The 27,982-nt window shown below is 35.1% G+C and overlaps 2 protein-coding genes across 3 annotated transcripts; one reads left to right on the top strand and one right to left on the bottom strand.

Moving 5' to 3' along the window:
- Positions 1-115: 115 nt before the first annotated feature.
- LOC107768339 (thylakoid membrane protein TERC, chloroplastic) lies at positions 116-11,757 on the top strand. Of its 2 annotated transcripts, none has more exons than XM_016587459.2 (14): positions 116-451; positions 528-611; positions 1,652-1,710; positions 1,810-1,886; positions 3,111-3,198; positions 3,351-3,431; positions 3,566-3,622; positions 7,661-7,742; positions 8,942-8,991; positions 9,227-9,283; positions 9,377-9,455; positions 9,849-9,907; positions 11,268-11,325; positions 11,409-11,757. In XM_016587459.2, the coding sequence occupies exons 1-14, from the start codon at positions 292-294 to the stop codon at positions 11,498-11,500; spliced, it is 1,083 nt and encodes a 360-aa protein (XP_016442945.1). In that variant the 5' UTR covers positions 116-291; the 3' UTR covers positions 11,501-11,757. The 2 variants fall into 2 exon arrangements, with proteins under 2 accessions (XP_016442945.1, XP_016442944.1); XM_016587458.2 differs by having other exon boundaries at positions 1,571-1,710.
- Positions 11,758-12,407: 650 nt separating this feature from the next.
- LOC107768340 (putative serine/threonine-protein kinase PBL7) lies at positions 12,408-17,819 on the bottom strand. Its single transcript, XM_016587460.2, has 5 exons — positions 17,637-17,819; positions 14,956-15,143; positions 14,442-14,631; positions 13,970-14,358; positions 12,408-13,223 (listed from the first exon to the last, which is right to left on the bottom strand). The coding sequence occupies exons 1-5, from the start codon at positions 17,716-17,718 to the stop codon at positions 12,960-12,962; spliced, it is 1,113 nt and encodes a 370-aa protein (XP_016442946.1). The 5' UTR covers positions 17,719-17,819; the 3' UTR covers positions 12,408-12,959.
- Between the last annotated feature and the right edge of the window lie 10,163 nt (positions 17,820-27,982).

Genomic DNA, 27,982 nt, shown 5'->3' with positions numbered 1-27,982 from the left:
TTTTTTCACTAATCTTCTAATAAAATGTCAAATGTAACCAATGGTACAACATTTGCATTATGCCATAAAATCAATATAAAACTCAATGACTTTTTTTTTTTGAATTACAATCTCAGTATTGTAATCTAATTTTCTGCATACCCTGTCTATCTTATATCGGTGGACGATCTGGGAATTGTGGTCATTTTCGTACCAAGAAACAAAACTGCGAAACTGCAAAGTTGAGCGGTTCTTGAACCAGAAAACTCCTTTTTCAGATAGTTTCCAACTCCCCATCAAAAGTTTAAAGCCATGAAATTGGCTCCTGCGCTACTCTATAACAACACTACTCAATTCCCTCCTAAGTTCATTTCCAGCTCGTTCAGGATTTCCCCAATCTCTTCGCCTGCTACATACCCAAAATGGGTTCATTTTAAATTAGCTCCTCTTCGCTCTCCACCACCCAATTTAGGTATAATGCTAATGTGTTAATGAATACTATTTTCTTTGACATTGAATTTGGTATTAAAGTTTCTTCTTTTTTGCAGTTGGGTGTAATTGCAAACGAAGATATAGTGTGGCTATTTCCTGCTTGAGAAAATCCGAACAAGGGGAAGAATCATCTACTGCTGGTTAGAATTACTGTACTTGTTGTTTTCTTAAAAAAAAAAAAAATACAAACTTAATTAAGGGAAACGAAATGATATGAATATGGAAATTCAACTGTTATGCTGATAACCTATCATATGTTGTGCAGTTCTGTTGATGTGGCATTTCCTAACACAATAGTGTAATGTTTATCCACATTCAGTTAGTTTTGCTTAGGGCATGTTGAGTCTCTTTTCTGTTAGTCTGAACCATACACTTCTGTGCTAAAGTTAGTTGAAATGTTATGTACTGTTTTTCATAACGTTTTAAACCATGTCAGCATATTCAGCTCTATAAGAATGTTGGTTATTATATTTAATGTAATCATCCTTGCTTCCATATGGTTGATTTCTATAAACATAACCCACACCTGCCACTCTGCAAAGAAGAAAAAAAGGGGGAACTTAGTTCCAAGTCTCTGTCACCTTTTGATTACCAAAGTAATAAATCCATTTTCACCATCAAGCTCTTTCGAAAGTGAATGTTAGTTATCTATTATATATCTTCCCCACCAATCATTTAATTTGATCTCCATTGGTTAATTTTACCAAAATGGTTTCGGCCCCAGTGCTTAGTTTAAGGGGCAAAGGTTGAAAGGACTAGTGACTTAGGTTACTGGTTTGAGCCCTACGTCATATGAACTAAGCTTGATATTCAGGTGGTGAAGTTTAGAGGGGGCGGGCCCATTATCCCCGAGTTTCAAAGGTTGTGGTTGGTCCTCACAGTTGACCGCAAAGGGATTTCTCGGTCATCAAAAAAGCAAAAAAATTGACAAAAGCTCACCAAAATGGTTTCAACTTACTAAATAGCTAAAATGAAAAGCTGTCGAAAAAGAGATAAATGATGTCCATCTGTCTTGAGAAGTTTTTAAGCATGTTAGAAGGTCATTGATGAATCCTTTTCTGTTCAAATGTAATGTGGCTGGCAAAAATTAATTCTGCAGAGGAGACTTCGTCATCACAGTCACATAATGTTACCAACAATGTTGAAAGGTCTCATAATACATCTGCTGTTGATGAAGCAGAAGAAAGAACGCAAGGGTCTGACAATTATGTATCTTCTGTCAGGACAGTTGCCTTGTGTGTAAGTAATTCCTTGCTATGGTCATAACAACATTTATTCTTTGTCATACTGATCTAAAGCAATCTAAATTGAAGGAAATATAGTGATGGATTTATATAGGTGCTTTCAGCTATGGCATTTGGTGTTGGCGTAGGGTTCACTGATGGAGTTGGCAAGGCATCTGAATTTTTCGCTGGGTAAAGAGTTAAACTACTTTTCTTCTCAAAAAAAAAAAAAAAAAAAAGAGTCAAACTACTTTTATCAGCACACTGAATATTTAGTGCTTTGCTGTTTAAAGCTGACGTCTAGTGCTGATTGCCACTACAGAATGCAGAGTACTTGAAAATTATTTGTAATGCAAAGTGATAACTAAACTATAATGCTATTTAGAATTGCCACTATATGTTATCTCCATGATTCAAGTGAGAAGAACTTTGAAAAATTTATGGAGAGTAGAGAATAGGAGAAATAATTTTTGAGAAGGGTGGGGTCTCTTACAACTTCTAAATATACAATACCTTTGCGTATCTTTATTGGATTTTTACTAGGCAATGTGGTAGTGACCAGGTAGAACAATAATCCCTCTGTCCCAATTTATGTGGCGCTTTTTCCATTTTAGCATGTCCCAAAAATAATGTCACCTTTTCCATATTTAGAAACAAATTTAACTTGAAAATTTTCGGTATACCCTTTATGAGATGATTTATAGCCACGCAAATATATAAGGCTTGTTTTAGACCACAAGTTTTAAAGGTCTTCCTTTATTTCTTAAACTCCGTACTAAGTCAAAGGGTGCCACATAAATTTGGACGGAGAGAGTAATTTGACAATGTGTTTCAGTGAGAGAGACTGATGTATTAGGGCTCATCCTAAGAAGTGGAAGTAGGCCAAAGATTCTTTAATTCAAAGTCAAAGATCTCGTGTCTAGGGTATCAAACAGAGCAATGATTTTGTTGATTTGACACCTAGCTAAGGAGTTTGAGAGGTCATTCAGGTGTGTGTGGCCCGGAAGAGCTGATAAGGGGTCAGCCTAGAGCAATGTTCTATCTTGGAGTTATTAACTGTGCCAGGATAGGTTACATGTTTGACTGGGAAAAGCGTAGTTGTATTACCGGTGTCTCGTGTTGCAGTTGGTCAGTAGTGAGAATCTAATCATAGTCCAAGTAAGAAGTACCTTACAGAGGAGAGGACTAAATCCAACCAAAACAATAAAAATTGTTAATGTTTTAGGCTTTTAGCACTGGATTGCCCTGAGGATTGATTGATTTTTGCTCGGGATTGATCTGAGTTGTTTGATTTTTCTCTATTACTCAATCTTACAAAATGTGTTCCCTTTCCTAGGTTTACTAATTTTTCCTATCAAGTTCCAGTGTTTTCTAGGCTTGATTCTAGATTTACTGGTTTTAGCTATATATTTTCAGGTATCTGCTGGAGCAGAGTTTGTCGGTGGACAATTTATTTGTATTTGTTCTGATATTCAAATATTTCAAAGTGCCACTTATGTATCAGGTGCTGTGCTTATCTTTTCTGCACTTACTGTCAGCACTCACCACATTGTGTTCATTCTGGACCTACTTTTACTTTATATAAGCCGCGCAATGGTTCTATTTGTCATTTATGAGACCTTGTTCATGATGCAAATCCGCATATTGGGTCTACAGAACCGAGTGCTCTCATATGGAATTGCTGGTGCCATAATCTTCCGATTGTCGATCATACTGCTAGGAACAGCGACCCTGCAGGTTGGCTGCTAATTCTTTTGCAGAAACATGTAACTACACGAACATGCAGAAGTTCCAGCTTCCAAGTATACCCCCCTACCCAGAGAAGTACACATTCAAAACTTTATTTCACGTTTATCTTTCTGTCATTTCAGAAATTTGAGGCAGTTAACCTACTTTTGGCTGGGATTCTTCTATACTCGTCATTCAAGGTGCAATATCTTTTATCTACATTCTCAGGAATTAAATGCCATCTCCGTTAGCTATTTTTCATTGATGCAATGTTTTTAAGAAGATAAAATTATGTTGCATGATCTTTAATTTGCCTTGATGTAGCCATGTTGAACGAGTGCGACATGAATATGGATACTTTATATGGATGTGTCATACTATAACTAGCAAAGTCTTGTACCTGATGCTTATAACCCATACCTGATACTTAAAAATATCTATACCGGATATATATTCGTAGTTGAGTCCATGTAACATAGATATAAATGAGCATGCCCCAAAAGATTAGTACCACACTACCATGGGTAGTGACAATAGATTTTGTATTTCTTCTGCAATGGAACAAAAAGGTAGGCAGTGTTATCAAAGGCGAAAAGCGCAAAAAAGCTCTAGGTTCCGTTGGGGCTTAAAGCGCAAAGCGCAAATAAAGTGTGGGCTTTAATGAAAAAAGGCGCAACGGGAGAAAAAGTAAAAATATGCATAGTAGTCCAAGATAATCATTATAAGCATGAATAACAAATATATGGACAAAGAAAATGAAAAAAAAAATCATGATAAAGTGAAATATCAATTGTTTAAGGTCGCCTTTTCAGAATTACACTCATTGGCAAGGAAAAGTATGTGTAGAGCTTTGATGCGACACTAAACGCCCACAAAGCGAGGCGAAGCACTCAACGTGTTTTGAGCCTTGCTTCAGGGCTTAAGCGCGCTCTAAGCGCGCCTTTGACAGCACTGAAGGTAGGGCAGCATCTGAGACATGCACAAAGCCTTATGGATATCATTCTTGAGGGGTAGGAATGAGGGTGGGGATTAGGAATGGGCAATTAGATACTTATTTTTTACGATCATCACTTTAGGGACGCAAAAAGTCTTCCCTTTGTTCATAACTGTCTTGCTTCAGTAACGCTTATGATGCTCATTTTCTGCAACTGCTATTTCTTGTTTAAATAAACTTGCAATTTGTAAAGGATCCTACATAAGAACATGATAACCACCAATTTATTTGAATTAGCATATTTGTTGCAAAGGATCCATCTGAAAGTCCTACAGAGCGGTGGTTAGGCTGTCTATGTTATATGGGGCTGAGTGTTGGTCAGTTAAGAATTTACATATCCAGAAGATGAAAGTAGCCGAAATGAGGATGTTGAGATGGATGTGCGGGCTTACTAAACTGGATAAGATTAGGAATGAAGATATTCGGGAGAGGGTGGGCGTTACTCCCGTGGACGACAAGATGCGGGAAGCGAGGCTTAGATGGTTCGGGCACGTGCGGAGGAGAACCATAGATGTCCCGGTTAGGAGGTGCGGGCGGTTGGCTTTGGCAGGCACGAGAAGAGGTAGAGGGCGGCCTAAGAAGTATTGGGGCGAGGTGATCAGGCAGGAAATGACGCGACTTCATATTTCCGAGGTCATGGCTCTTGATAGGAACGTGTGGAGGTTGAGCATTAGGGTTGTAGGCTAGGGGGTTGTAGAGAGTTTTTTCCTCTTTGTACCGAGTAATCTGATAGAGTTTTGTCTATGTCTGTTAGCAGTCTATGTTATGTTCACATTATTTTGTTGTTTTGCATAGTATTGTGTTATTGCATTCCCTTCACTTATTTGGTGTCTCTTAAGATGATATTATTACTTCTCTGGCTTCTTTTGTTGTTACAGATCTTTTATTTTCGTTTCCTTTATGATATTATTGTCTCTTCTGTTGAGCCGAGGGTCTCCCGGAAACATCCTCTCTACCCTTCCGGGGTAGGGGTAAGGTCTGTGTACACTCTACCCTCCCCAGGCCCTACTAGTGGGATTTTACTGGGTGTGTTGTTGTTGTTGTTCTGAAAGTTGCAACGTTTTTATTTTAGTGCTGTTGCAAAAATATAAGGACAGAACTATTTAAATTTGTTGATTTGATGATATAATCCCTTTTGAGGATGTCATATCAACTTTGTCACTGGTATCATCTGGAAGAAGTAACTAAAAGTACATTGCAGTAAAAAGGTGGAAGAGGGAGATTAAATCCTTGCTTCTCAACCAGGACAAATTAGCTTGCTTTGTTGTTTTGAGGACCAACATAGACAGAATCCTCTTACCATCATGTAAACTCCACTTCAATGAATGTGCTTTCTTGTTACAAAATGAAAAAAAAAAAACAAGAAACTTAGTAATGTGCTATATTGATCTCATAATTGAGAAAATAGAGATGACACTTAAGCCAAGAAGATCTGAAGGTATAGCCACCTTCACATCGTCCGGTACAATTTATTACATTCTAATTTTAGTGGGAGTAATGGTTTCATATGGCCATGAAACTTTGCAGAAATCATTAGTGCTTTCTTTTAGTTGAAAGAGTGTAAGTCAAAACTTATGAAGTACTTGACAAGAATGACAGTGTGCTAGACATATAAGTAGTGTGCTAGATAGTTTGGCAACGCATGTAAAGTCACTCTTACCCCTCACTTTAAAGTAGGAGAAAAAATGGACAGAATAACAACTAACTAGAGAATTTTCCTGGAAAGGAAATAAGGGAAAGATTACTTTCCCTTTAGTTAACGGAGGTGTAGGTGTTACAGCTCCAAGTACATGGCTGCAGAAGTATAATTTGGAAGGAGAACTACTGTGGAAACAGCGTGGAAACAGGTCAACAGTGAGGGCCCAAGGGCTGTTGGTCAGCTAACCTGTCATAGGCTCCTGTGGGATTAGTCTCTGGAAGAATGTAAGGTTTTATGTTGCAAACACCTTCTTCTTGGTGGGGAATAGCAGAAGTTAAGATTCAAGCAAGGTGCCTGGATTGGCCATATTCCTTTGGAAAAGCAGTTCCTAAACTTGTACGGTTTGGTAGTCAACCCTGATGCATCAGTTGCACAACGCTGGGGGAGCAAACTTAAGAGAACTTTTGAGACAGGAAGCATCTGAATTTATGCGAATACTAAAGGATGCTGATATACCAGGAGGAAACATGGGGAGACATCAGAGAGATCGAAAGTACTCTGTCAGATATGGTTATGAAATATTAACTCAATTAACTCAAACATGGGGGCACATGATGCTTGTCTAACTCAATTATATTTACAAAGAAGGGGTATGATAATGTGTAATAGATTTTTCATATGTGAAGGCAGTGAAGGAGAGATAAATCACTTGTTCATACACTGCCAGGCCTTTGGAGCATGTTTTTCAGTCTGTACAATTTAAACAATTGGTTAGGCATTGAAGGAACTGTTATGGAGCTGGACTTGAAGGTAGATGGGAAGAGAGGACAGGAAGATATGGTTCACTATCCCAGCCTGCATCTTTTGGGTAATTTGGCAAGAGGGGACTAGAAGATATTTTGAAGGTTTAGCCAATCAAATATAACAAAATTAGATATTCATGTTTGCAAATTTTTTGGCTTTTTGGTGTAAAATGACAGATATTTGATGTTAACGTGCCACTTGAGTTCCTCAGCTCCCTAGACTTTTAAGGAGGGAACCTGAGTTTTTGACTTGTACGTATAAGCACCTTCTTGGTGCTTTTGGTGAAATAAAACTCCGATTATTTATTTTAAAAGATGTAAAAGGCAGAGCCATCTCTCCACTTGCTGCAAATCTAGTAAACAACTTTAACATTTTCTTTACAAGGGATCATTGATTACAACATGTTTTCCAGTAATTTGCTAAAAGGGAATACCAGGAAATGACCATTTAAGAGTTATTACTTAAGTCATGCTATCAATACTGCCAGAATTTTGAATCTGAGCAATCGAGGCTAAAAGTTTGTTGAAAAAAGACTCCTAGATGCCCATAGGAGTTCCCCTGGATGTCTGCATAAAAATACATCTTGGTTTAGTATCAATGACTTTTCTTTTCCATGCCATGTGGAAATGGAATATAAGCTTAGCATAACTGCCGACACCCGTTTCGAATTATCGTAAACTAATAAGAAAACCACCTATGAGATACCTAAAGGTGTTCATATATTACTTCTGATCTATATTGTTGTCCCAGAAACATTTTTGCAATTTAAATCATGATACCGATTTTTTTATCTCATCATAGCTGTTCACTGGAGAAGAAGAAGATGCTGATCTATCTGACAATTTCATTGTGAAGACCTGCCAGAAATTCATTCCCATCACATGTAAAATTCTTTCTGCGTCTTTGCATAATGAGGTGCAATACTTGGTTTCTAGTTGGTCTTATATGTGCTCCTGCAAATGACTGCTGGTTTGGTTTTTTCTTATTGTGGTATTAACTTTGTATTGGTTGTTCTGGAATAGTTAAAGTGATCAAGTCCAACTACAACGACAGCTGCTAGTTTGATTTATTCTTGTGACTCTTTTTTTAAAAAAAAATGAATTGGTGATTCTGCAGTCCTCAAATAGATTGACTCCAACAACAACAACTGCATCCTATGGTGGTTTCTCAATCGTAGCTTGTAGTTGAGAGCTTCTTGTAAAGTTTCCACAAAAATCATTAAGTTGTGCATGCTGCAAACGTGGAAATGAGAGCCTTCTCTCTTCTTTCTTTTTTGTTGTCCCCTTTGTAAGATGTGGAGTCTGATTCTGTTTAGGTGCATAATGTGATCATTTACTTACTATTTTCCGTAGACATGTTTTGGGAAATAAGCTATGCTCCTTTTTCGTATTTGATTGTTCTCTTCCCTTCTAGGTTCCAATCAAGGTGGGATTTGATACAAACTGTTTTTTGTAAATAGAACTTAGAGGTTTAGATATATGACATACTCCAGGTTGTTTACTTCGTTCAAAAAAAAAAAAATTCTTAATCAAAGATAATGTTGTTGGACCTTACAAAATAGAGTATCATTTTTGGAGGCATTAAAGTATTGACGGTGAGACAAATTAGTGCCAATGTCTTTTGAAAACTAACTAGAAAACACGTATAGAACAAAGGTACACTTTGAGCATGATTATTTTGTACATACAATTTGACTTCATTAAAAAAAAAAAACATACAATACGGCACATGCTATAAATCTATTGGGTATCACCAAAATTCACGGTCCACTGTAACTTAAACTCCATATATAGAAAATAATCCTTTTCCTTGCCTCAAATTTGCTTTGATTTAGCAAGCTTATTAGTGCAAGGGTGGGTGGGAACCCATGAATTAGGTTAACTTCCCCCCCCCCCCCACAAGAGATGGATATTTTTCTACTTCTGTGATGTTTTTCGAATTATTCTTTAGGTCATATGATACATGAGTAGTGTTTAGGCCCAAGTTTTCTTAAGATGATGAATCTCTGCTGCTTGTGCAGAAATTTAACCTTTGAGCTTCTGGAATATATGATGATTTTTCAAACTTTTCTTGGTGTTACAGCTGAATATGATGGTAACCGGTTCCTAACTTTGCAGGATGGTGTATGGAAAGTAAGTCAACAGGGAGTAATATTAGCAGTTGAAATTTATCTTTGTCCTGGCATGTCACCTCTCAAATATTCATGCATATATCGGTTTATACCTTTAAATTTCAGATAAATGGTATCCTGTGTCTATTGACCATCTATAAGCACGAAACCCTGTGTACTTGTTATATAGTTCCTTAGTTATAAGAAAAACTTGAAAAGAATATTTTTAGAATAATTGGCTTTAACATTTTGGGCAGGCTACACCTTTACTTCTGACAGTAGCAGTTGTTGAACTCAGTGATATTGCATTCGCTGTGAGTTTTCTGTTTCATACTGGATATGACATATCTTCAAGGACTGACATGCATGTTCTTCTGTCCTAACAACACTGTTGTGCTTTTTCTCAGGTTGATTCTATACCAGCAGTTTTTGGTGTCACAAGAGATCCTTTCATAGTTTTCACTTCCAATCTCTTTGCAATTTTGGGTAGACCCTTGATTCTCTGTCTTGCTTCTTGTTTTTATATCAAGAGCTGTAGAAAGAACTAATTACTAATCAAGATGTGATTTCTTTTACCAAATTAGAGTTGGTCTAAACTAACCTTCTCAAAAAAGAGGGGTTGGTCTAAACTAAGTAATATTTGTCATATATTGCTCTGTGCTTTTGTAAATGATCATGTTTTAACGTTCTTTTCATCATATCATATGTACCAAGAACCCATGTGCATGTTGTTGGTAGTTTACGCAGTAATTAAAAGAGATCTCCCACTTTATTGTTCACTCAGATTTAACGAAGATGTAGATCTTATATTATTACCCTTCGCCAAAACATGTTTTCCCCCTATAAACTAGGTGACCAACCTAGCTCTTCTTTATGCAGGATTGAGGTCATTGTACACACTCATTTCTGAAAGTATGGCGGAGTTGGAATACTTACAGGTTAGAATTTACTTGCTTTTATCAGTCTCCGGTTGTTCCATTGCAACAGCCAGTCGTTCCAATCTGGAGCCGGTCATGATTTAAGTTTTAGAGCTCTTGTTCTGCAGATATGAGTCAGTAGCATTAAGACATTAAATAAAACAAGGGATAATGCATAATTACCCCCTTGGGGTTGTCCCACTTTACCAGATGCACCCTTCTATTTTGCGGGGGTCCTATGACCCCCTCATATTTGTTTAAAGTGAAATAAATAACCCCTTTTGAACCCACGTGGCATCTGTCGTGTTAGCACGAAAATCAGGCGCGTAAGAACCCCAAAATAACGCATTTGACCATTTTTTTCATTATTGTTTTCAATTTTTATTTTCCTTTTCTTTTCTTTCTCTCTCTTGTTTTCTTCACCATGCCAGAGAACTATTCACCCATTTCCCTATCTCCACGCTTCACAACACCTTCTCCCCAGTACCTCCCTTCATTTTTCTTTCTCTATTCTTTCATTTCTTTTTCTGTTCTTTTCTCTTTCCTCACCCATCACCTCCTCAACCACTTTTTATTATCTGAAGCACTGACATTTTAAATTTTGATTTTTAGATGTTGATTAGTGTTGATTTGGAGTGGAAGTGGTTGGTTGTCTTTACAGAGGTGGTTTAAGGTCTTTTCTCTCGGGTGTTTTGGTTTGATTGTGTTTAATTGGCGGTATTGATGGATGAAAGGGAAGATTTTCCTGTTGGGGGGTCGCCGGAAATTTTAGGCAGAGGGGTAGCCGGATTTTCTGGCCATTTTCGATTTTTGCTTTTTGCACTTTAGAAATCGCTGCCAAATCACATTTTGTGGAAGGTGGATTATTTTGGAGTGGGCTGAGTGGCTTTCTTTCTTGAAGATGGTGGCTTTTCTTTTCTCCGGTGATAATTTCTATTCAATCGCCGGATTCCTAATTTCTTCCGGTGAAAAAAAGGGATATTAGTCGGGAAGAAGAAAAGAGGTGAACAATAAAAATATCAAAATAAAAAGATATTTAATAAAGAAAATATTGTAAAAACTGAAAAGAAAAGAAAATAAACATAGTATTTTAAAATAATTACATGTCAGAAGATGATTGGTGTGTGCAGTGCACTGCTTCTTCTCAGACTGGTATCGGTTTCAAAGGGTGGAACTTATACCACTTTAAACAAATACAAGGGGGTCACAGGACCCCCGCAAAATAGAAGGGTGCATCTGGTAAAGTGGGATAACCCCAAGGGAGTAATTATGCATTATCCCATAAAACAAATCAAACTAGTCGCTAATCTATTAATGAGGTCTCTAAGGTTCACTTTTTCATGGATGATAATTTTTAACTAAGATTCTCATTTCTGTTCAGCCTTGCATTGGTGTTGTCCTGGGATTCATTGGATTCAAAATGATCCTAGACTTTTTCGGTGAGTTTCTGCAAACACATTTAGCCATTCCTCTTACGATTCAAATCCAGTAGGATGTCCGACTGATGTCAAAATTCATGCAGGATACCATGTTTCCACAGAGGCTTCTCTAGGCGTTGTAGCTACATGTCTTAGCGCTGGAGTCTTGCTGAGTCTTGCTAAGAAATCTGATTAGAGGGCGTCGAGTAATCAATGTGTTGGTGTCCTCTCTGGGATGCTGATCTTCCTTACGAGGAGGATAAAGGATCTGTGCTGTGTTCTTTATATTCTTTTCTTTCCTTTTTCTCCTTCATTGTTGCCTTGGACATTACATGTATACTAGAGTGCCTTTCTCTGCCAAGTGCCAAAATATTGCCTTTCTCTGCCAAGTGCCAAAATATACTTTCTTTCAGTGATATTAACAAAGTTAAAAAAACGTCAGCCGTTTGACCATAGATTTTGGCTCAAAACTTGGAATAATTTTGAAGATTGTTTATGAAACTGGCCTATTGTTTCAACTTAAAACTTGAAATATAGAATTTGAAGTTTGAAAAAAGATGTTTTAGGAATTTTTCCAAGTTTCCACTCACAAGGGGTTCAACTGTGTTTCCAAGAAGTTTTTTAAGAAGCTATGTGTTGAAGAAATGGCTCTACTGACCAATGTCCTGTTGTCTTTTTCCCTCACATTTTTCAACTTCAACTTTAAATACTAGTACTTATTTTTGCAATCTGAACCAACTCGTGTCCAGACACCTGCTTGTAAAATGCTGGATAAACATTTTCTGAATGGGGTATGAAAGATTGCTATTCAGAGCATCGTTAAGAGTTCTGTCATTTTGGGAGTAGTCAAGATAAGATGACTCTGATCTTCTGGAGCGATTGATACATGTTTTTTGAGAAGGAGAAGAGACCTCATGGAGTCAGCTAAGAGTCAGCTAAGACTAAGGGGGTCCTGAAATTTGAACTCTTGATTTTATGGTTTTAACTCTAACCTCTTCACTATCGAGTTGGATTTACATTGCTAACTCATTTATATCCTTGGATTTTTTACAAGAGTCCTTGTAATGGACACTGATGATAACAAATTGAACAGTAAACAAACATTAAAAGAACAAGAAAACAAAATGTTCTTCAGCAACATTCAAGTCATATGCTAACTTGTGGTATTACAATTTTATGTGTTTTCCTCAAACATATGGCTATAGGAAATAAACACAATCACACGATTGTACATCATAATGAGCTATTCTAATAGATACTTGCACTCATAAATATAAGCCATGTCTGTACAACAAAATACCGGACCAGGCTTTGGAGGTCTACCAAAGAATGACCAAAACCACAAATTGCACGAACGCAAATCACCTATAAATGCTATGCTTAAGGGGAACAAGCAGCTTCAACTGACAAAAGAACGAGGGAGGACCTCATAGTTGGTCTGACTTCTGAGGGATAAAATATTTGTCGCGCCAATTTAGTTCAATATGATTGAACCTGCACTCAAGGTGCCACTGATTATGGTTCGCTATCTGTACTTTCAACTTAGCTGGTATTCAGGAGGTCCCTGTGTCTTGGCTCCCCCTTTTAGATGATCTCGTTTTTTTTGTCCAGTCACCATCTAGTTTCATAGCTCCATTTAACCTTTTTGCTGCTTGTTACCATCGTTTCATTCTAGGTGAAGTAGCAGGTCCTGGCCTTGAAGTTTGGATGCCCCGGTTTTCAGTGTCAAATTTTTGTGAAGCAAGGTAGGTCAAAGCCGTGACAACGTCTGCTATGACTGGACGCATGTTGGGTTGCTCCTGAACACACATTGCCGCAACTGCTAGAGCTTGGTACAAGCCCCTTACTGGATAATGGCCTTGCAGCATTGGATCAGCCATCTGCGAGAATTTCCTCCGATCTTTGAACAATGGTCTTGCCTGATTTCCAGAGCACAATTAAAAAGTTAGAAACCTGGTTCTCTTTATGGTTGGCTAACAGAAAAGAACAATATATAGAACCCCTCACACACCACGGCCAAGAAAAGGGGGAACAAAAAGAGGATCTGAACAATAAAAAACTCTCCTTCGCTCCATTTGACACACGATAGATGCTAAAGATTTTCCTTAAATATCACATATACACGGCCTGAAAGTAAATTCTAGCCTCCCGACATTAAATACTCCATTACTTTCGTTCTTTAAATGCTCCATTAACAGCACATCAACCTCAACTGAAATACCCAACCTTGCCCCTACCCACAATGGTTAAGATACATTGCTTCAAGTGGTGTCATCTGAGAACGATTTGTGGAACAGCACGTCAACATCAACTGAAATACCCAGCTTTAAAAATAACAGCATTTTTGTTAATTCTTTCAGGAAAAATTAAAATTATCTCAATCTTCCACACTGGATTCTGAAGTCATTAACGCATCCGCTTTCAGATACGCACAAGATAATAGTCAAACCATAATCATATTAGATCAGCAATGACCAGCTTTTTAACTCATTCATTGAACTCATCTTATGGAATGCAGATTACTGTAAACGCATTTTATAACTGTTCGATAAGATTCTTTTTCCCTTTTATAGTTGAATAATTATAGAGATCAAAATACATTGAAGCAACATGCCACCACAGAATCAACAGCAACCAAAAAGATGTATGATAAAGAAAATTTTACCCATATAACCAGATTGAAATCTCCTCCAGTTTTTGAACTTTCAATTGCTTTCCTGCCTGTAATAATCTCCAAGAGGACTACCCCAAAGCTGTAAACGTCTGACTTCAAAGTCAACTGTCCAGTCATGGCATACTCTGGCGCACAGTACCCGTAAGTACCCATAACTCTCGTAGAGACATGGGTGTTATCTCCTACTGGCCCCAATTTGGCCAAGCCAAAGTCAGAGAGCTTTGCATGATAACCCTCACCAAGCAAAATGTTTGAGCATTTTAAATCACGGTATATTACAGGAGGACTTGCACTGTGTAGATATTCCAAGCCTTTTGCTGCTCCGGCAGCAATTTTCATTCTTGTGTTCCAATCTAGCCGTTCTTTACCTGGCGTAGGATCTGCAGAAGAATCACTTCAATTCCAAATTTAAGCCCGACTTTCAAAATAAAATGAAAAAGAATGTCTGGCTAAGAAAGATTACCATGAAGATGGTCTTCCAATGACCCTAATGGCATATATTCGTAGACGAGAAGTCTCTGATCTCCATCAGCACAATAGCCAATTAGATTTACAAGGTTAGGATGGTGTAACAGACTTAACATCAGCACTTCGACAAGAAATTCCCTGTTGCCTTGTAATCCATTACGATCAAGTTGCTTGATCGCAACGACCTGCACCAATCAAAATCAACAAAAAGATCTTAAACTTCAGCTCCAGCCAATAACTTAGAACTGAGACGCAAACCATCAAGTATGGTGTCACCCCTTGCCCTCTACAAATGTGCCAACTGATGATAACATAGCTATGCTCATCCGAAAAGGATAAAAGTATGTGATCTTGGGTCAGTAAAAATCAAGAAGAAAATTCAGTATTCACGCATGAACACTATTCAGAGAATAGTGAGTTTAACAGAGTCTGGTAGATTAGAGGCAAAGCAATCTCTTTTTGTTACATTCCATATTAGTAAAAAGCAAAGAGAGTTCATGAGAATTGACCTGATTGGAATCAATCACCCCTTTGTATACTCTACCAAAGCCTCCTTCTCCAAGAAGATAATCACCTCGAAAGTTTTTTGTTGCGGCCGCTAATTCACGAAATATAAAAGTCTTGGCTGCAATTTGGTTGGACCCTGCATCCTTAACAACTTCCTTTGTGCTTAATGAATTCCTTGCTTTCAACTTATCTGAAGATAAGAACATAAAATAGAAAAGTAAACAAAGCATGGCGTTGAAATGAGGCAACTAGTGTTCAGAAACATCATTAACAAGCAGGGGAAAAAAATTAGATATAAATTTTTTATTGATTCAATTATGGAATGTGGGAGGTTGCTTATATGAACTATGAAGCTTCCTTTAACTGTAAAAAGTTGTTTGAAAATTGACATATGATACTTCACTAGCTGATTTTTTTTTTGTTTTTTTGAAAAGGTAAATGTTTTATTGATAGAAGGTACCAAGATGGTACAAGTAGTACAATAACAAAGGGAATGCAGATCAGAACATAAAGAACATAAATATTACATCTACTGTCTGCCCCCTAGCAAGTCCAAGAAATCCATATACTCATTTGTGCTACCAATAAGACTACCCTTACACCATAAGAAAAGATTCTGCAAACATTTGTTCTTAATTCTAGAAATATGGTCTCTTTGTCCTTCAAAACAAGCTCTATTCCTCTCCAGCCATAAGATCCAAAATATGCATATAGGAATAGTATTCCAAATCTGCTGCAAGCTTTTCTGAATCCTCTGCCCTTGCCAGCACTCGAGTAGGCCCCTTATGCTATTAGGTATTGCCCAAGAGACACCACAGATACTCAGAAAAAGGTCCCAACATTGTCTTGAAATTCTACAGTGCAGAAAAAGATGTTCAACTGATTCCTGATCCTCCTCACATAAGTAGCACCTGTTAGCCAGGAGAAAACCTCTTCTTTGGAGATTTTCTTGAGTTAAACAGACTCCCCAAGTTACAATCCAACCAAAGACCGCTACTTTTGCAGGGGATTTTGTCTTCCAAATCATCTTCCATGGAATAGCTCACACAGATAATGTACCAATAATTTATCTGCGACATTCCTTGGTGAAACAACCATTCTTCTTCAAAATTTTAAGGATGCACAATACATATTGTCAATTGATACACATATAACTAGTTAACTAAGGTGATATACTGAAATAAAAGTTAAATATTCCGAAATCCATATTGTAAAATGGAAAAGCTGCAAATCTTCGGAGGTCAGAGAAATCATGTCATCTTACTTGAACAAACTTGGAGCACAAACACCACCCCTTACAGCCACTCTATAGAACCGTACATGAGATTTTCACCTCATACGGCTCCTCGTTCAATTCTTTCGAATTCATTGTATCCTTTTCCAGGTTCAAGAATCCCCCCTTCTTCCACTCCGCCCGGAAGACTAACTAGGACAAATTTAGTCAAGTTTTCATGTTAAAAACTATCTTGCCTTATCTGCAGAAGGAAGATTGGAACCAATTGACTTGAGGCTACCAAAATCCTCTAGCATTGCATCCCATTATCATGTTACAAGGACCTCCCGACTGGTTCTATGAGGCATTCATACAAAATGAAATAACAGAATTGATATCATTACTACTTTAACTTCTTATTAAGATACTAATAGAAAGCACTAAGTCGTCTGACCTTTACCACTTCCAAACTAAAGTACTAACCATTCAACAAATTGAACCATAAATTCTAGTCCCAAAATTCTGCATCAGAATTAATTGTTAGACACCGCCTCTAAATTGCAATTATTTTTTCTTTTAATGATGGTGGTGTCTGTACCAACTTTGTATGCACCTCGACTATTCCCCAAATACCTGCTATCTCTCACCAGCACAGGTATTAGGTAACTCTGCCCATCAATTAAATACCGGACTTATTACTCATATCCAAAGCAGCTTGTCACAAGCACCCCACCCCATACAACTAGTTGGGGGGCTTAATCGCTGGAGACAAGAACGAGTGAATCTAGGCCTCCAGAAAGAAGGCGTTCTTTTGCATTGCACTTCTTCATGTCTTGGTTCACCGTCGTTCTGAACCTGAGACCTCATGGGTCTCCTCCTACTTCATTGACCATTACCACACCCTTGGGTGTCTCTAAATTGCAATCAACTCTTTTATTACCACGATTAATTTTAATTTACTGGTAGTGTTTTGGTTAGCTTATATGCATCTTAATTATTCCACTCCACGCCTGCATTCTCTCATCAGTGTAGGTATCGGGTGACTCTTCCTACCAAGGTTAATCAAGCAGGAGAAAATCACCTAGTAATTTTTTTTTATTTTTTATTCTACTGAAATTGAACCCTGATCTCCCATGATTTTCATTCCAGCTTCACACCCTTGGGTCCGAAACTACATCCTAGACTCTAAGTTAACCTAAAGTAGCAGGTCATGGACTCATGGGGGGGTCTCCAATAACATATTACAACAACAGTCAAGAACAATAATTAGCCATTGTATTACGATTGCAGGTATCAAGATCCAGCTCATCAAATTACGGAAAACAGTACACAGCTTAATTTCCAAGAATCGGAAGTTAAAATCCAAAACAATCAAAACCCACGAAATTTAACAAATATAAAACAACCCCATTTCACCAAATCAAACAATTAGTTGATTAAATGCACAAATATGCAGATTTGATAAAATACCAGAAGAGCGTTGAACTGAATCGATGCAATTTTTCTTCTTTGAGGTCTGTTTGGATGGTCCAGTGCAAGGAAACCAACCCATTTTACCAATTTATTTCTTCTTCTTTGGAAGTTTATGGAAAGAGTAGCAAAGGGAAGTTTTGCACAGCTGATTAGCTGTCTAGAAAAGTGAAGACTGAAAACGTAGGATTTTAACCTTTTTGGTGGGTGTATTCCTTTTTACCGTTTTTATTTATTTAATATTTGTAAATTTGGTTTTAAGGACTAATGAATGATTACTTCCCTTTTAAAGTTGGTTGACTTGGTCAATTTTAGGCATAAAATCTTTTTCTTTTTTTTCTTTTTGTTTCTTCTCCAAGGCATTTGGACTATTTAGTTGAAATTGAATAGAAAAAAAAATTGAAGTTGAGATTTCGTTTGAAAAAAAAAAGTTTGTGAAAGGTGAAAATTGTGTGTGGAAATTATTGTTTTACTTGAAATGCTGCTCAAATTATTATTTCAATTACAAATTCTCTATTTCAAGTGAAAGTTGAAATATGAGCAAAGTTAATATCCAGACATTAATTTACAAATATTTATTTCAATATTTGGAAGCATAATGCATGTTCAAGCTGCAACTATATTTGAGATATCTCCTTACAAAATTTTATCAGTCGTTGAAATTTTACATTGATATTTATTTTTTATCAAAATATAATATTGATGGCGCTGCTTTTATGGTAAGAGATTGTAATGGGAGGTTTTTATTTTGGTTAGTCTTCATAGGTAAAAACTTATTATATTTGGTGTTTAAATCAATCTAATGTTAAATACATGATATATAATTATATATATCTTCACATATACTCTTATTAGTATGATTTTACCATCCTAGTATTTGATAGTGACTATGAATACAAGGGCTATGGCCTATGGTATTAAAATGGTTTTGCAGGGGTGCCTTAATTGCAATAGTAGAAGGTGATATTACAAACTGATTTTCTTTTCTTTTTTCGCAAAAAAAGAGATATCATAAACTGATTCAACATCAATGAGAAGAATATTGATCAAAGAATGGAACATTCGTTGGAATATACTTGAAAATGTGGAGAACTTCTTTATCTTTGATGCAAGTGACAAATGTTTTCATAGAAGGTAATTTATTTTATTACATGTTTCACTTAGTTTATCGAACTATTTCAATAAATAACAGTGTGTATTTCTTATATCCCATTGGCATAAGCATATTAGCAATATCCGAAATTGAAAACAGATCATAAGAAATCACTGTGAAAAATAGTTCACGGGTTCGAGCCGTATGACCTATAAATCACGGCTCGAGCCATGAAATTAGCCATTGATACTTGCATCAGCGTGACTACCTACATAACCCCTCCTTAAAATGCGACCCTTCGCCGAACCATGTGTGAATACGGGATATTTTGTATACCAAGCTGGCAATTTTTATGGAAAATAGATGAATATACTTGCCACAAAAAATTAATCACTTGACAATGATATTAGTGATGTAGATCTATCTAATTAAGAATGGGAAAAATGACAATGTATAGCCGCTTTCAAAATAATAGTCAAAAAATATATAAGTTTTGTATATATATATATTCTGTATGTTATATACAAAAATTATACACTTTTTTGACTACTGAATGTAATTTCTGGTGCGGCTAAAAGTGAAAAAGTCCACAGGAATTTAAAAAGAACTTGGAGCAACCCCACCCCACTCCACCCCAACTAACAAAATATTAATTTTTTGGTATGCTATTCTATTGACCCAAAAAAAATGTATTGATGCATTGCCATTTGCCAGCATACTCATTAATTAGTGCGTAGCAAGTAAGTAAACACATGGAACCTATGGAGATATATATTTGACACAACACATTCCTATAATTTTAAAACTATAGATCTCATTTTAAGTTACTGATTATTATTAAATTCAATGTCCATCGAATTAAATTAATTAGATATTGTTAATTATGTCTTCGTCTTTCTTCTCTTTTTTCTTTTACAATGCTTTCATCTTTTATTTTGTGTTTAATTATCAAGAAGACAAAAGACCATCATTGTTAATTGAAACTCGGCCCGGGCATGTTCTTTTGCTCACCAAGTTAGTACAAGTACTCTATCCATCTAAATTAGACAGATGAAAAAAACTCATCTAATATTTTTCTTATCTCATTCTTGAGTCTTTAATCAGATTAAAAAAACCATCAAAATGGACCACTTTTTTTTGGTAAATAAAATATTTTATACACCGAATATGTAATTATAAAGAAGAAAAAAAAACCTTGACATAAGGCCCCAGATCTATTCCTTCATCACCTCCGGTCTACTAAAAAAAACAACTCCTGCGTTATCATCTTACTACAACAAAATGGTCCACCTGGTCGAATGTAACAATTAATTAGCCTAACCCTTATTTCCTTTGTATTCATCATTCTTCGTCATTTTTCGCCTTTCTTATTCACTAGTATTAGCACCCCGCGCGGACACTAGTTATGTCAAATATTTAAGTTATTTGAATTATATATAAATAATCTTAAAATTTAAACTTTCTCAGTAAATATAAATAATCATTGGATATTAAACACTACATGAAAAAAAATCAACCATTTCTTCTATTTTTCTTTTTTGATATCAATCTTGCCGGTGTCATTGGATCCTAAAAATAGTCAGAAAATAAAATAATAACTCATATTTATGACAAAACAATCAAATGTTGAGACTATGAATGACTCTTTGGATACGACTTGACTCTTTTACTACTACTTGAACTCTTATTTTGTGTGTTGATATCTCTTAAAAATATTTCTTTATAAAAATTTCAATTTCTAAAACTTTATTTTTCAATAATAATTATTTTTATAATAATATAAGTGAAAATATTATCCTTAATTCAAAACTCATCTAAGTTGGCTATCTAAAAATTTTAAAAATTCTTTAGCCAGTGAATTTGTTTTTCCAGTATGACTCCATTTTGATATTTGACATTAACCATGTTAAATATATGAGTTATTTGAATTATATATAAATAACCTTAAAATTTAAGCCTTCTAAATAATTATAGATAATCATTAGATATTAACTAAGAAACACTACATGAAAAAAGACTAACATTTTCTCAAATCTCGTAGTGATAATTTTATTTTTACACTATTCTCATTGGTGTCATTGGAACCTAAAAATAGCCACAAAGCGAAATAATAACTCATATTTATGGCAAAGAACAAAGGTTGAAACAATATAAACGATTCTTTGGTTACGACGTAACTCTTTTACTACGACTTGAGCTCTTATATGGTAAGACATTATCTTTCAAAAAATATTTCTATTTTGAAATTCCAATTTCTGAAACTTTATATATATTTTTCAATAATGATTATATTTATAATGATGCAAGTGAAGATATTATCCTTAATTTAAAATTCACTTTAATCGGCTATCTAAAGATATAAATGATTCTTTAGCCAGAAAAACTTTATTTCAGTATGACTCCATTTTAAGTTTATCGATATATCTAACCACATATTTTAAATTTTTAATACCCTATATATACAAAAAAATATTCTTTGAATCATTAAATGTTAAATTTGTTGATTGTTATTATATAACATTGCATATATTATCCTAAAATTACCAAGTAATTTATTTTTCGACACCATACTTGGCTTAACCTCAATACAAACTACTCAAATTGCATTTAAATTCAAATTCGAATATCATATCAGTTTGTTAGTAATAGTGATTTTTTAAAACGACACACAATGTAAATAAAAAAAATATTTTAATATTTCTTTATCTTATAATCTATGTATTTGAGTTGAAACAAATAATTGAAATCAATGAGATTAGCTTCCAAATTTTTTATATTCAACAAAGATTAAACATAAGAAGAAATTCGTTGCCATCTCTTATTTTTAGTTTTTAGATCTTTCATACATTTTTTTCAATATTTATTTTCTTTTATCTTATTTTTATGTCATTCTTTCTTTTGTTAAAAAAAATAATAATTTATTTCACTATAAAAGGATGAGTTTTAATAGAAATTGTCTGCACAAGAACTTTATTTATATTTTTAGTCTTTGGTTGAAATTCTTTCATATTTTTCTTTTGGCTTTATCTAATAAGCCTAAATATATATATATATATATATATATATATATATATATATATATATATATATATATATATATGTGTGTGTGTGTGTGTGTGTGTGTGTGTGTGTGTGTGTGTGTGTGTGTGTTGTCGATATATCATCTATTTATATTAGCTATAAAAAGTAAACAATAAATATGACCGGATATTTATGTAAATATTCCATAAGATTTCGATTTTTTGAGTTTATCCATGATATGATAATAATTTTAAAAACTCTCTACTATTGTTCAAAAATATCATATCTTTTTATTATCTTTGAAGTAGAAAAAAGTAAAGAGTTTTTTCGAAATAATTTATTTACATTTTAAAAAAATCACGTCATACCAAATGTTTTTTTAAAAAATATACTCTTTGTCACACTTGAAAATCGCTATAGAAACTATCAATTAGAAACCAATATCTCTCTTGTTGAGTTCGAGAAAAAAAAACCTTTCACATAATCTAATGATTCAAAACTAATATTTTTCAACGAAAAAAATATTATGCCCTTGCAATATTGGCTTGACTGCAGCTAAATGAAGGGGTTTCAGCTTATACCCTTAAATTCCTAGAATGTGCTAAATTAAAATTAATGATAGCAATTGTGTAGCCAAAGTTTTGTTATTTGTTTAATGTCCATTTATACAAACTAACTCTTCAAACAAATATTCTTTAAAAAGAAAAGAAAAAATAACTTTTTTTATTTTAATATTGACTGATTTTTGTGATGTTTCTTTCTCTAGCATATATGTTTACTTCATTATATATGTAAGTAAATTTTTATTCGATTTTTAACCTCTTTTTGTTATTTGGATAAATATAGACGTGTACCCTATATATTACATTTATTTTAAAAGAAATTCTCTTTATTCAAATCTATCTACAGTATTTTAAAGAACTATAATTATAGAGTTTTAAATGTGAAAGAGTTTTATAGTTATATGGAGTATTCTTTTTTTTCTAGAGGCAAAATAGTATTTAAATAATTAGAAAAGATAAAAAAAAAAGTTTCTAGCATGATTGCATATGATCATTAACCGAATTAAGTATGATAATATGATTTAAAAAGATAAATTTTTATTTTTAATTTAAATTCAAATTTTAAAACTTAATCTATAAATTCAAAATTATCTTTTAATTCAAATTCAGTTTTTATATATAGAATAAAGTCATCATATACTATTGACATTTATTAGCTTGTCACTTGGCTTAACCATAATGTCAATTATATATGATAACTTTATTCCTTTAATATATATATAGATTTTTTCGCCTTTCTTTTTCAATTCTCCATATGGGTTTCCTTAAAAAGAATTCCCCCTCTATTTTTTCCTTTTAAACTGACTTGTTCCCTTTCTTGTTTTAATCTCTTTCATGTCGTATTCATATTGTTTAAAGAATACCCATTTAAATCTTCTTATTAAAACGAGCACCTTATAGAGAATAAAATTGAATCTTTTGAACCTTGTTTGTGTAATTTAGAATTAGAGAATATAGTTGTTGGCCGCAATAGTTTCTTATTTATGGAATGTTGTCTTGTGTAATCTTATTTGTGTAATATAAGATGATTTTTCCAAAAAAAAGTGATATTATTTGTCTTTTGTGTGTGTGTGTGTGTGTGTGTGTGTGAGAGAGAGAGAGAGAGAGAGAGAGAGAGAGAGAGAGAGAGAGAGAGAGAGAGAGAGAGAGATGCAAAGTGAATGTATACGAGGACTTATTCAGCTAGAGTCTAGCATAAAGCACAACCAAAATTAAACTTAAAAAATAACACATTACATTAGATCCTATTTTTGGCCAAAATTCCTAGAATTTACCAGTCAAGAGTAATACATTATGAGTAAACCACATAAAAAACTTTATACAAACCATAAGTTAATATAGTTATATAGACGTAGCGCTAAAAATTAACGGTGGATTTTAATATATAGGGGAATAAACTTCAACAGTTGGGGACACTAGGTAATTTGAATAGGTAATTGACAAAAAGATGACATTTTAGGAAGGTTTTAAGCTGAGTTAAATGGTTATGTGCAGTGTTAAATGATATATTTTTTTAGATAATTAGGATACTAGACATATCTCTAAGAATGCAACGAGGAAGTTTTTAGTATAAAGGGCAATATAGTTTAAGGTGCATTTGGAGACACATAATAGTTTTTTTTGGTAATTAAGAAACTTTCATTTACCAGTAATATTTACAAGCTGTGATCAAGCTTAATCTGGACATAAGCCCCAGATTTTAGTCATTCAATTCACTGTCCTCAGTTTTAACTACTAAACTACTAGAAATGACATCTAAATATACATTAGGATAGTATAAGTTCCATCAATCTTCGTTGTAGTCATTTTTTACTAGCTCCTCGACCATGTACATCTTGTGTTATTACTTTGCTTAGCACTGCTTCTGATCGTTGTTCACCTTTGAAAATTCTTCCATTCCTCTCTTGCCATATATAGTACAGACTACCTGCCAGAATGAGTTTATACAGCTCAGTTGTTATGCTTCTACCCTTATAGTATCTTTCTGTCCACTCAATTTTATTAGTCCATGTCATTGCTTGCCTATGAATCCCTTGCCATCGCAACATTGCTATCCATACTCTTGAAGAATAAGGACATCTAAAGAACAAGTGATCAATGGTCTCCTCCTCATTGTTACATAATGAATAAGTTGCATCTTCCACATAACCCCATCCCCTCAATCTGTCTTTAGTCAGCAGCCTTCGATGTGCAGCTAGGAATATTGTAAAGATCCATTTTGGCAATCCAACATTGTTGTACACCAGTTTTCTCCATGGTTGTATTACATTAATCTATAGTTATTTTCTCCATTTAATTTCGGATTTTGGGGTTGAAATTGAAAGAACTTCTTCAATAAAGATTTCGAGTTTTGAAAGGGAATTTGTGGTCGGATTTGAGTAATTTTTATATGGTTGGACTCGTGAGTGAATGGGTGTTCGTATTTTGTAATTTTTATCCGATTCCAAGATGTGGGCCCGGGTCGACCTTTTAGGGCAAATTTCGGAATTTTTGTTAAAATATTAATTTTATTAATTAGATGAGTCTATTATCGTTGTATTCATGATATGCAATTGTGTTTGGTTAGATTTGAACCATTCGAAGTCGGATAATTGAGGATAGGGCATTCTTACAGATTGTTTGAGCTTAGTTCGAGGTAAGTATCTTGCCTAACCTTGTGTGGGGGATTTTTCCCTTAGGATTTGAGTCTTCTATGTTGATTGTAGTCCATGCACGCGAGGTGACGAGTGCGTGCTCGGACTTATTTGTGAAAAGTTGGCCTTTTAGGATTTTTAGGTCCTTATATTCATTGAGTATGAAGTTGTTCTTGATATGATTAAGTTCTTATTTACTAGTTTCGCCTCTACATACTTTAATTAAAATTAATTGCTTTCAGGATTCACTCGTATTGCCTATTTGACTCTTATTTGACTTAACTGAAGATTTTACCTCCCCTATTGTCATGCTAACTTTTCATAACTGCTTATCTTTATTTAAAATTATTATTGTATCATCTTATAATTTATTCAGTCTTAATTGAGGTTATGATTATCTTTTCGATGCTTATCCTTAATTTAATTGTTGAAAATCCTTAGTAATTTCTCAACCTTAAAAGAAGTTTTAGATATCATATGTCTTAGTCGACTTATTTTATTTGGAATTATTTGACTCGTGTTAGTTTCTATGTTGTTGAAATGTATATTGTGGGATCGTTGATACACATTAGTTACCCCTTTGTTGAGTTGTTCTCTTTACGCCTATCATTCTTTACTGTGGTTGTTCCTTGTGATTTGGTCCCATATTTTTCTGTGATTTAAAAGTTCTTGAGTTGATTTACTTGTCGTACTTTGTACTATTGCCATTGTTGTTGTTGTATTTGTTGTGGTGATGCACGAGATTTCTGCCGTGCGGTTGTTATTATTGTGATGCACGAGGTTTCTGCTGTGCGGTTGTTGTTATGGGGTTGCACGAGGTTTCTACCGTGCTATTATTACTATTGATATTTGCACATGCGGCGTGACAAGGCTATATATATATATATATATATATATATATATATATATATATATATATATATATATATATATATGTGTGTGTGTGTGTGTGTGTGTGTGTGTGTGTGTGTGTGGGGTTGCGTATGTGGGAGACAAGGTCGGAATATTATTATGCACGTGTGGCGAGACAAAGCGGGCATTTATGTTACTATTGCACACATGGCGAGACAAGGTGGGTTGTGTCAGGGATTGATTTGTGATGATTTATGGCATGCGGGCATTCTTATTGTTGATATTTGTGTAGTGGTATACGTACCTGCGTGAGCTTTATCTTGTGAAAGCTGTGAGAAAATATTCTACGTGTTGTCCATTCTTCTTCTTCCTTATATTTATTTGTTGGTATGGACTATGTTAGGACACTTGCACAAGCATATACGTAGTTAAGCACTCTTATCGGTTAAAAGGTGTTCTTGATATTGTTGAGCATAGATGCTCACCCTTGTTCACTTGTCTTCTATGTGAGAATGACTCTATTGGCACGTGAGTCGTCAGTGTGGTTATGAGGGCACATGATGCCAAGTGTTAGGGTTCAGGCATTGAGACCCGTGAGTTATGATTTGTCCGAGGTTCGGTACTTCGTGGAGTTATTGACTAAACCTGATGTAAAAGTGGTTGTAATTACTGAGTTATTACTTGTCCTTGCTGTATTCGTGATTTCGGATTTAGGTTGTGTTCCATTTACTTTCTCTGCGTCATTTCCATGATATTTCGCTGATACTTGTTGTTTTCTTGCTTTAATGCCATTACTGTATTGTGAGCCATATTACATAGTCTTTATGTATACATCATACTTCTGTTATTCATGTACTTATATTTGTTTAGTTTATTAGACCAGTGGGTGTCTTGACTGTTCCTCGTCACTACTCCACCGAGGTTAGTCTTGATACTTACTGGGTACCGCTGTGGTGTGCTCATGCTACTCTTCTGCATATTTTTGTGCAGATCCAGGTAATTGTTCGTTAGCTAGTTGTGTGGACTGTTGCTGTGGAGACTCAAGGTAAACCTGTTGCTGTGGAGACTCAAGGTAAACCTGTTGCTGCGTTCGCAGGCTTCGGAGTCACCTTCCAGTTTTTGTTTTGCACTGTTTATTCTTATTTCTAGACAGTTGTATTTAGAAATTTTCTAGCAAACACTCGGTAGAGCTTATGACTTGTAATACCGGTTTTGGGATTTTTAGAGATTCTATTTAAATAATATTATTGTTATAATTATTGTTAGGCTTACCTAGTCCCTAAGACTAGGTGCCAGCACGATACCCAACGGAGGAAAAATTGGATCGTGACAATTCCATAGAAGTTTGCATATAGCTGCCTTATTCCATGCCTCTATATCAAGCAAATTTAAGCCACCTGCTGCTTTAGGCTTACACAAACTGTCCCATGACAATAAAGCTTTCTTTGATACTTCCACACCCCCAGTCCATAGAAATGTCCGGCAGACTCTTTCAATGAGTTGAATCAGTTTCTTTGGCAGCAAAAACACCTGAGACCATAACACTTGGATAGAGAATAGCACACTCTTAATTAGCTGAATTCTTCCTGCATAGGACATGAACTTTGATGTCCAAGATTGAATTCTCCCTAGCATCTTTTCAAGTAGAGATTGGCACTGCACCAATGATAATCTCTTAGAGCTGAGAGGCACTCCCAAGCACCTAACTGACAATGTTCCTTTCACAAAACCTATAACTTGTAAAATCTCATGTTGCTTGTCATCATGCACTCCACCAAAAAATATGGAGCTTTTATTAGCATTTGCCACTAACCCTGATGCTCTTGAAAACTTCTGAAAACACTGAAACAGTAGTTGAGCAGATATAGCATTACCTCGACAGAACAACAATAAGTCATCAGCAAAGCTCAGTTGCACTATGTTCATTTTGCCACATTTAGGATGGTAATTGAAGTTAGGATCCCTCTTGAGAGTCTTCAATAATCTTGTCAGATACTCCATAGCCAATACAAATAGATAAGGAGATAGTGGATCTCCCTGTCTCAATCCTTTCTTAGCTTGAAATGGCCTAGTAGGCTGCCCATTAATGATGATGGAATATGAGACTGTTGTTACACATCTCATAATCCATTGCACAAATCTCCCTGGCAATTGCAGATATGTCAATGCTTGCTCTAAATAACC

This window comes from Nicotiana tabacum, chromosome 24, assembly GCF_000715075.1.
Source record: "Nicotiana tabacum cultivar K326 chromosome 24, ASM71507v2, whole genome shotgun sequence".
Lineage (NCBI taxonomy): Eukaryota > Viridiplantae > Streptophyta > Magnoliopsida > Solanales > Solanaceae > Nicotiana > Nicotiana tabacum.
This window is presented reverse-complemented; position numbering and strand designations above follow the sequence as displayed.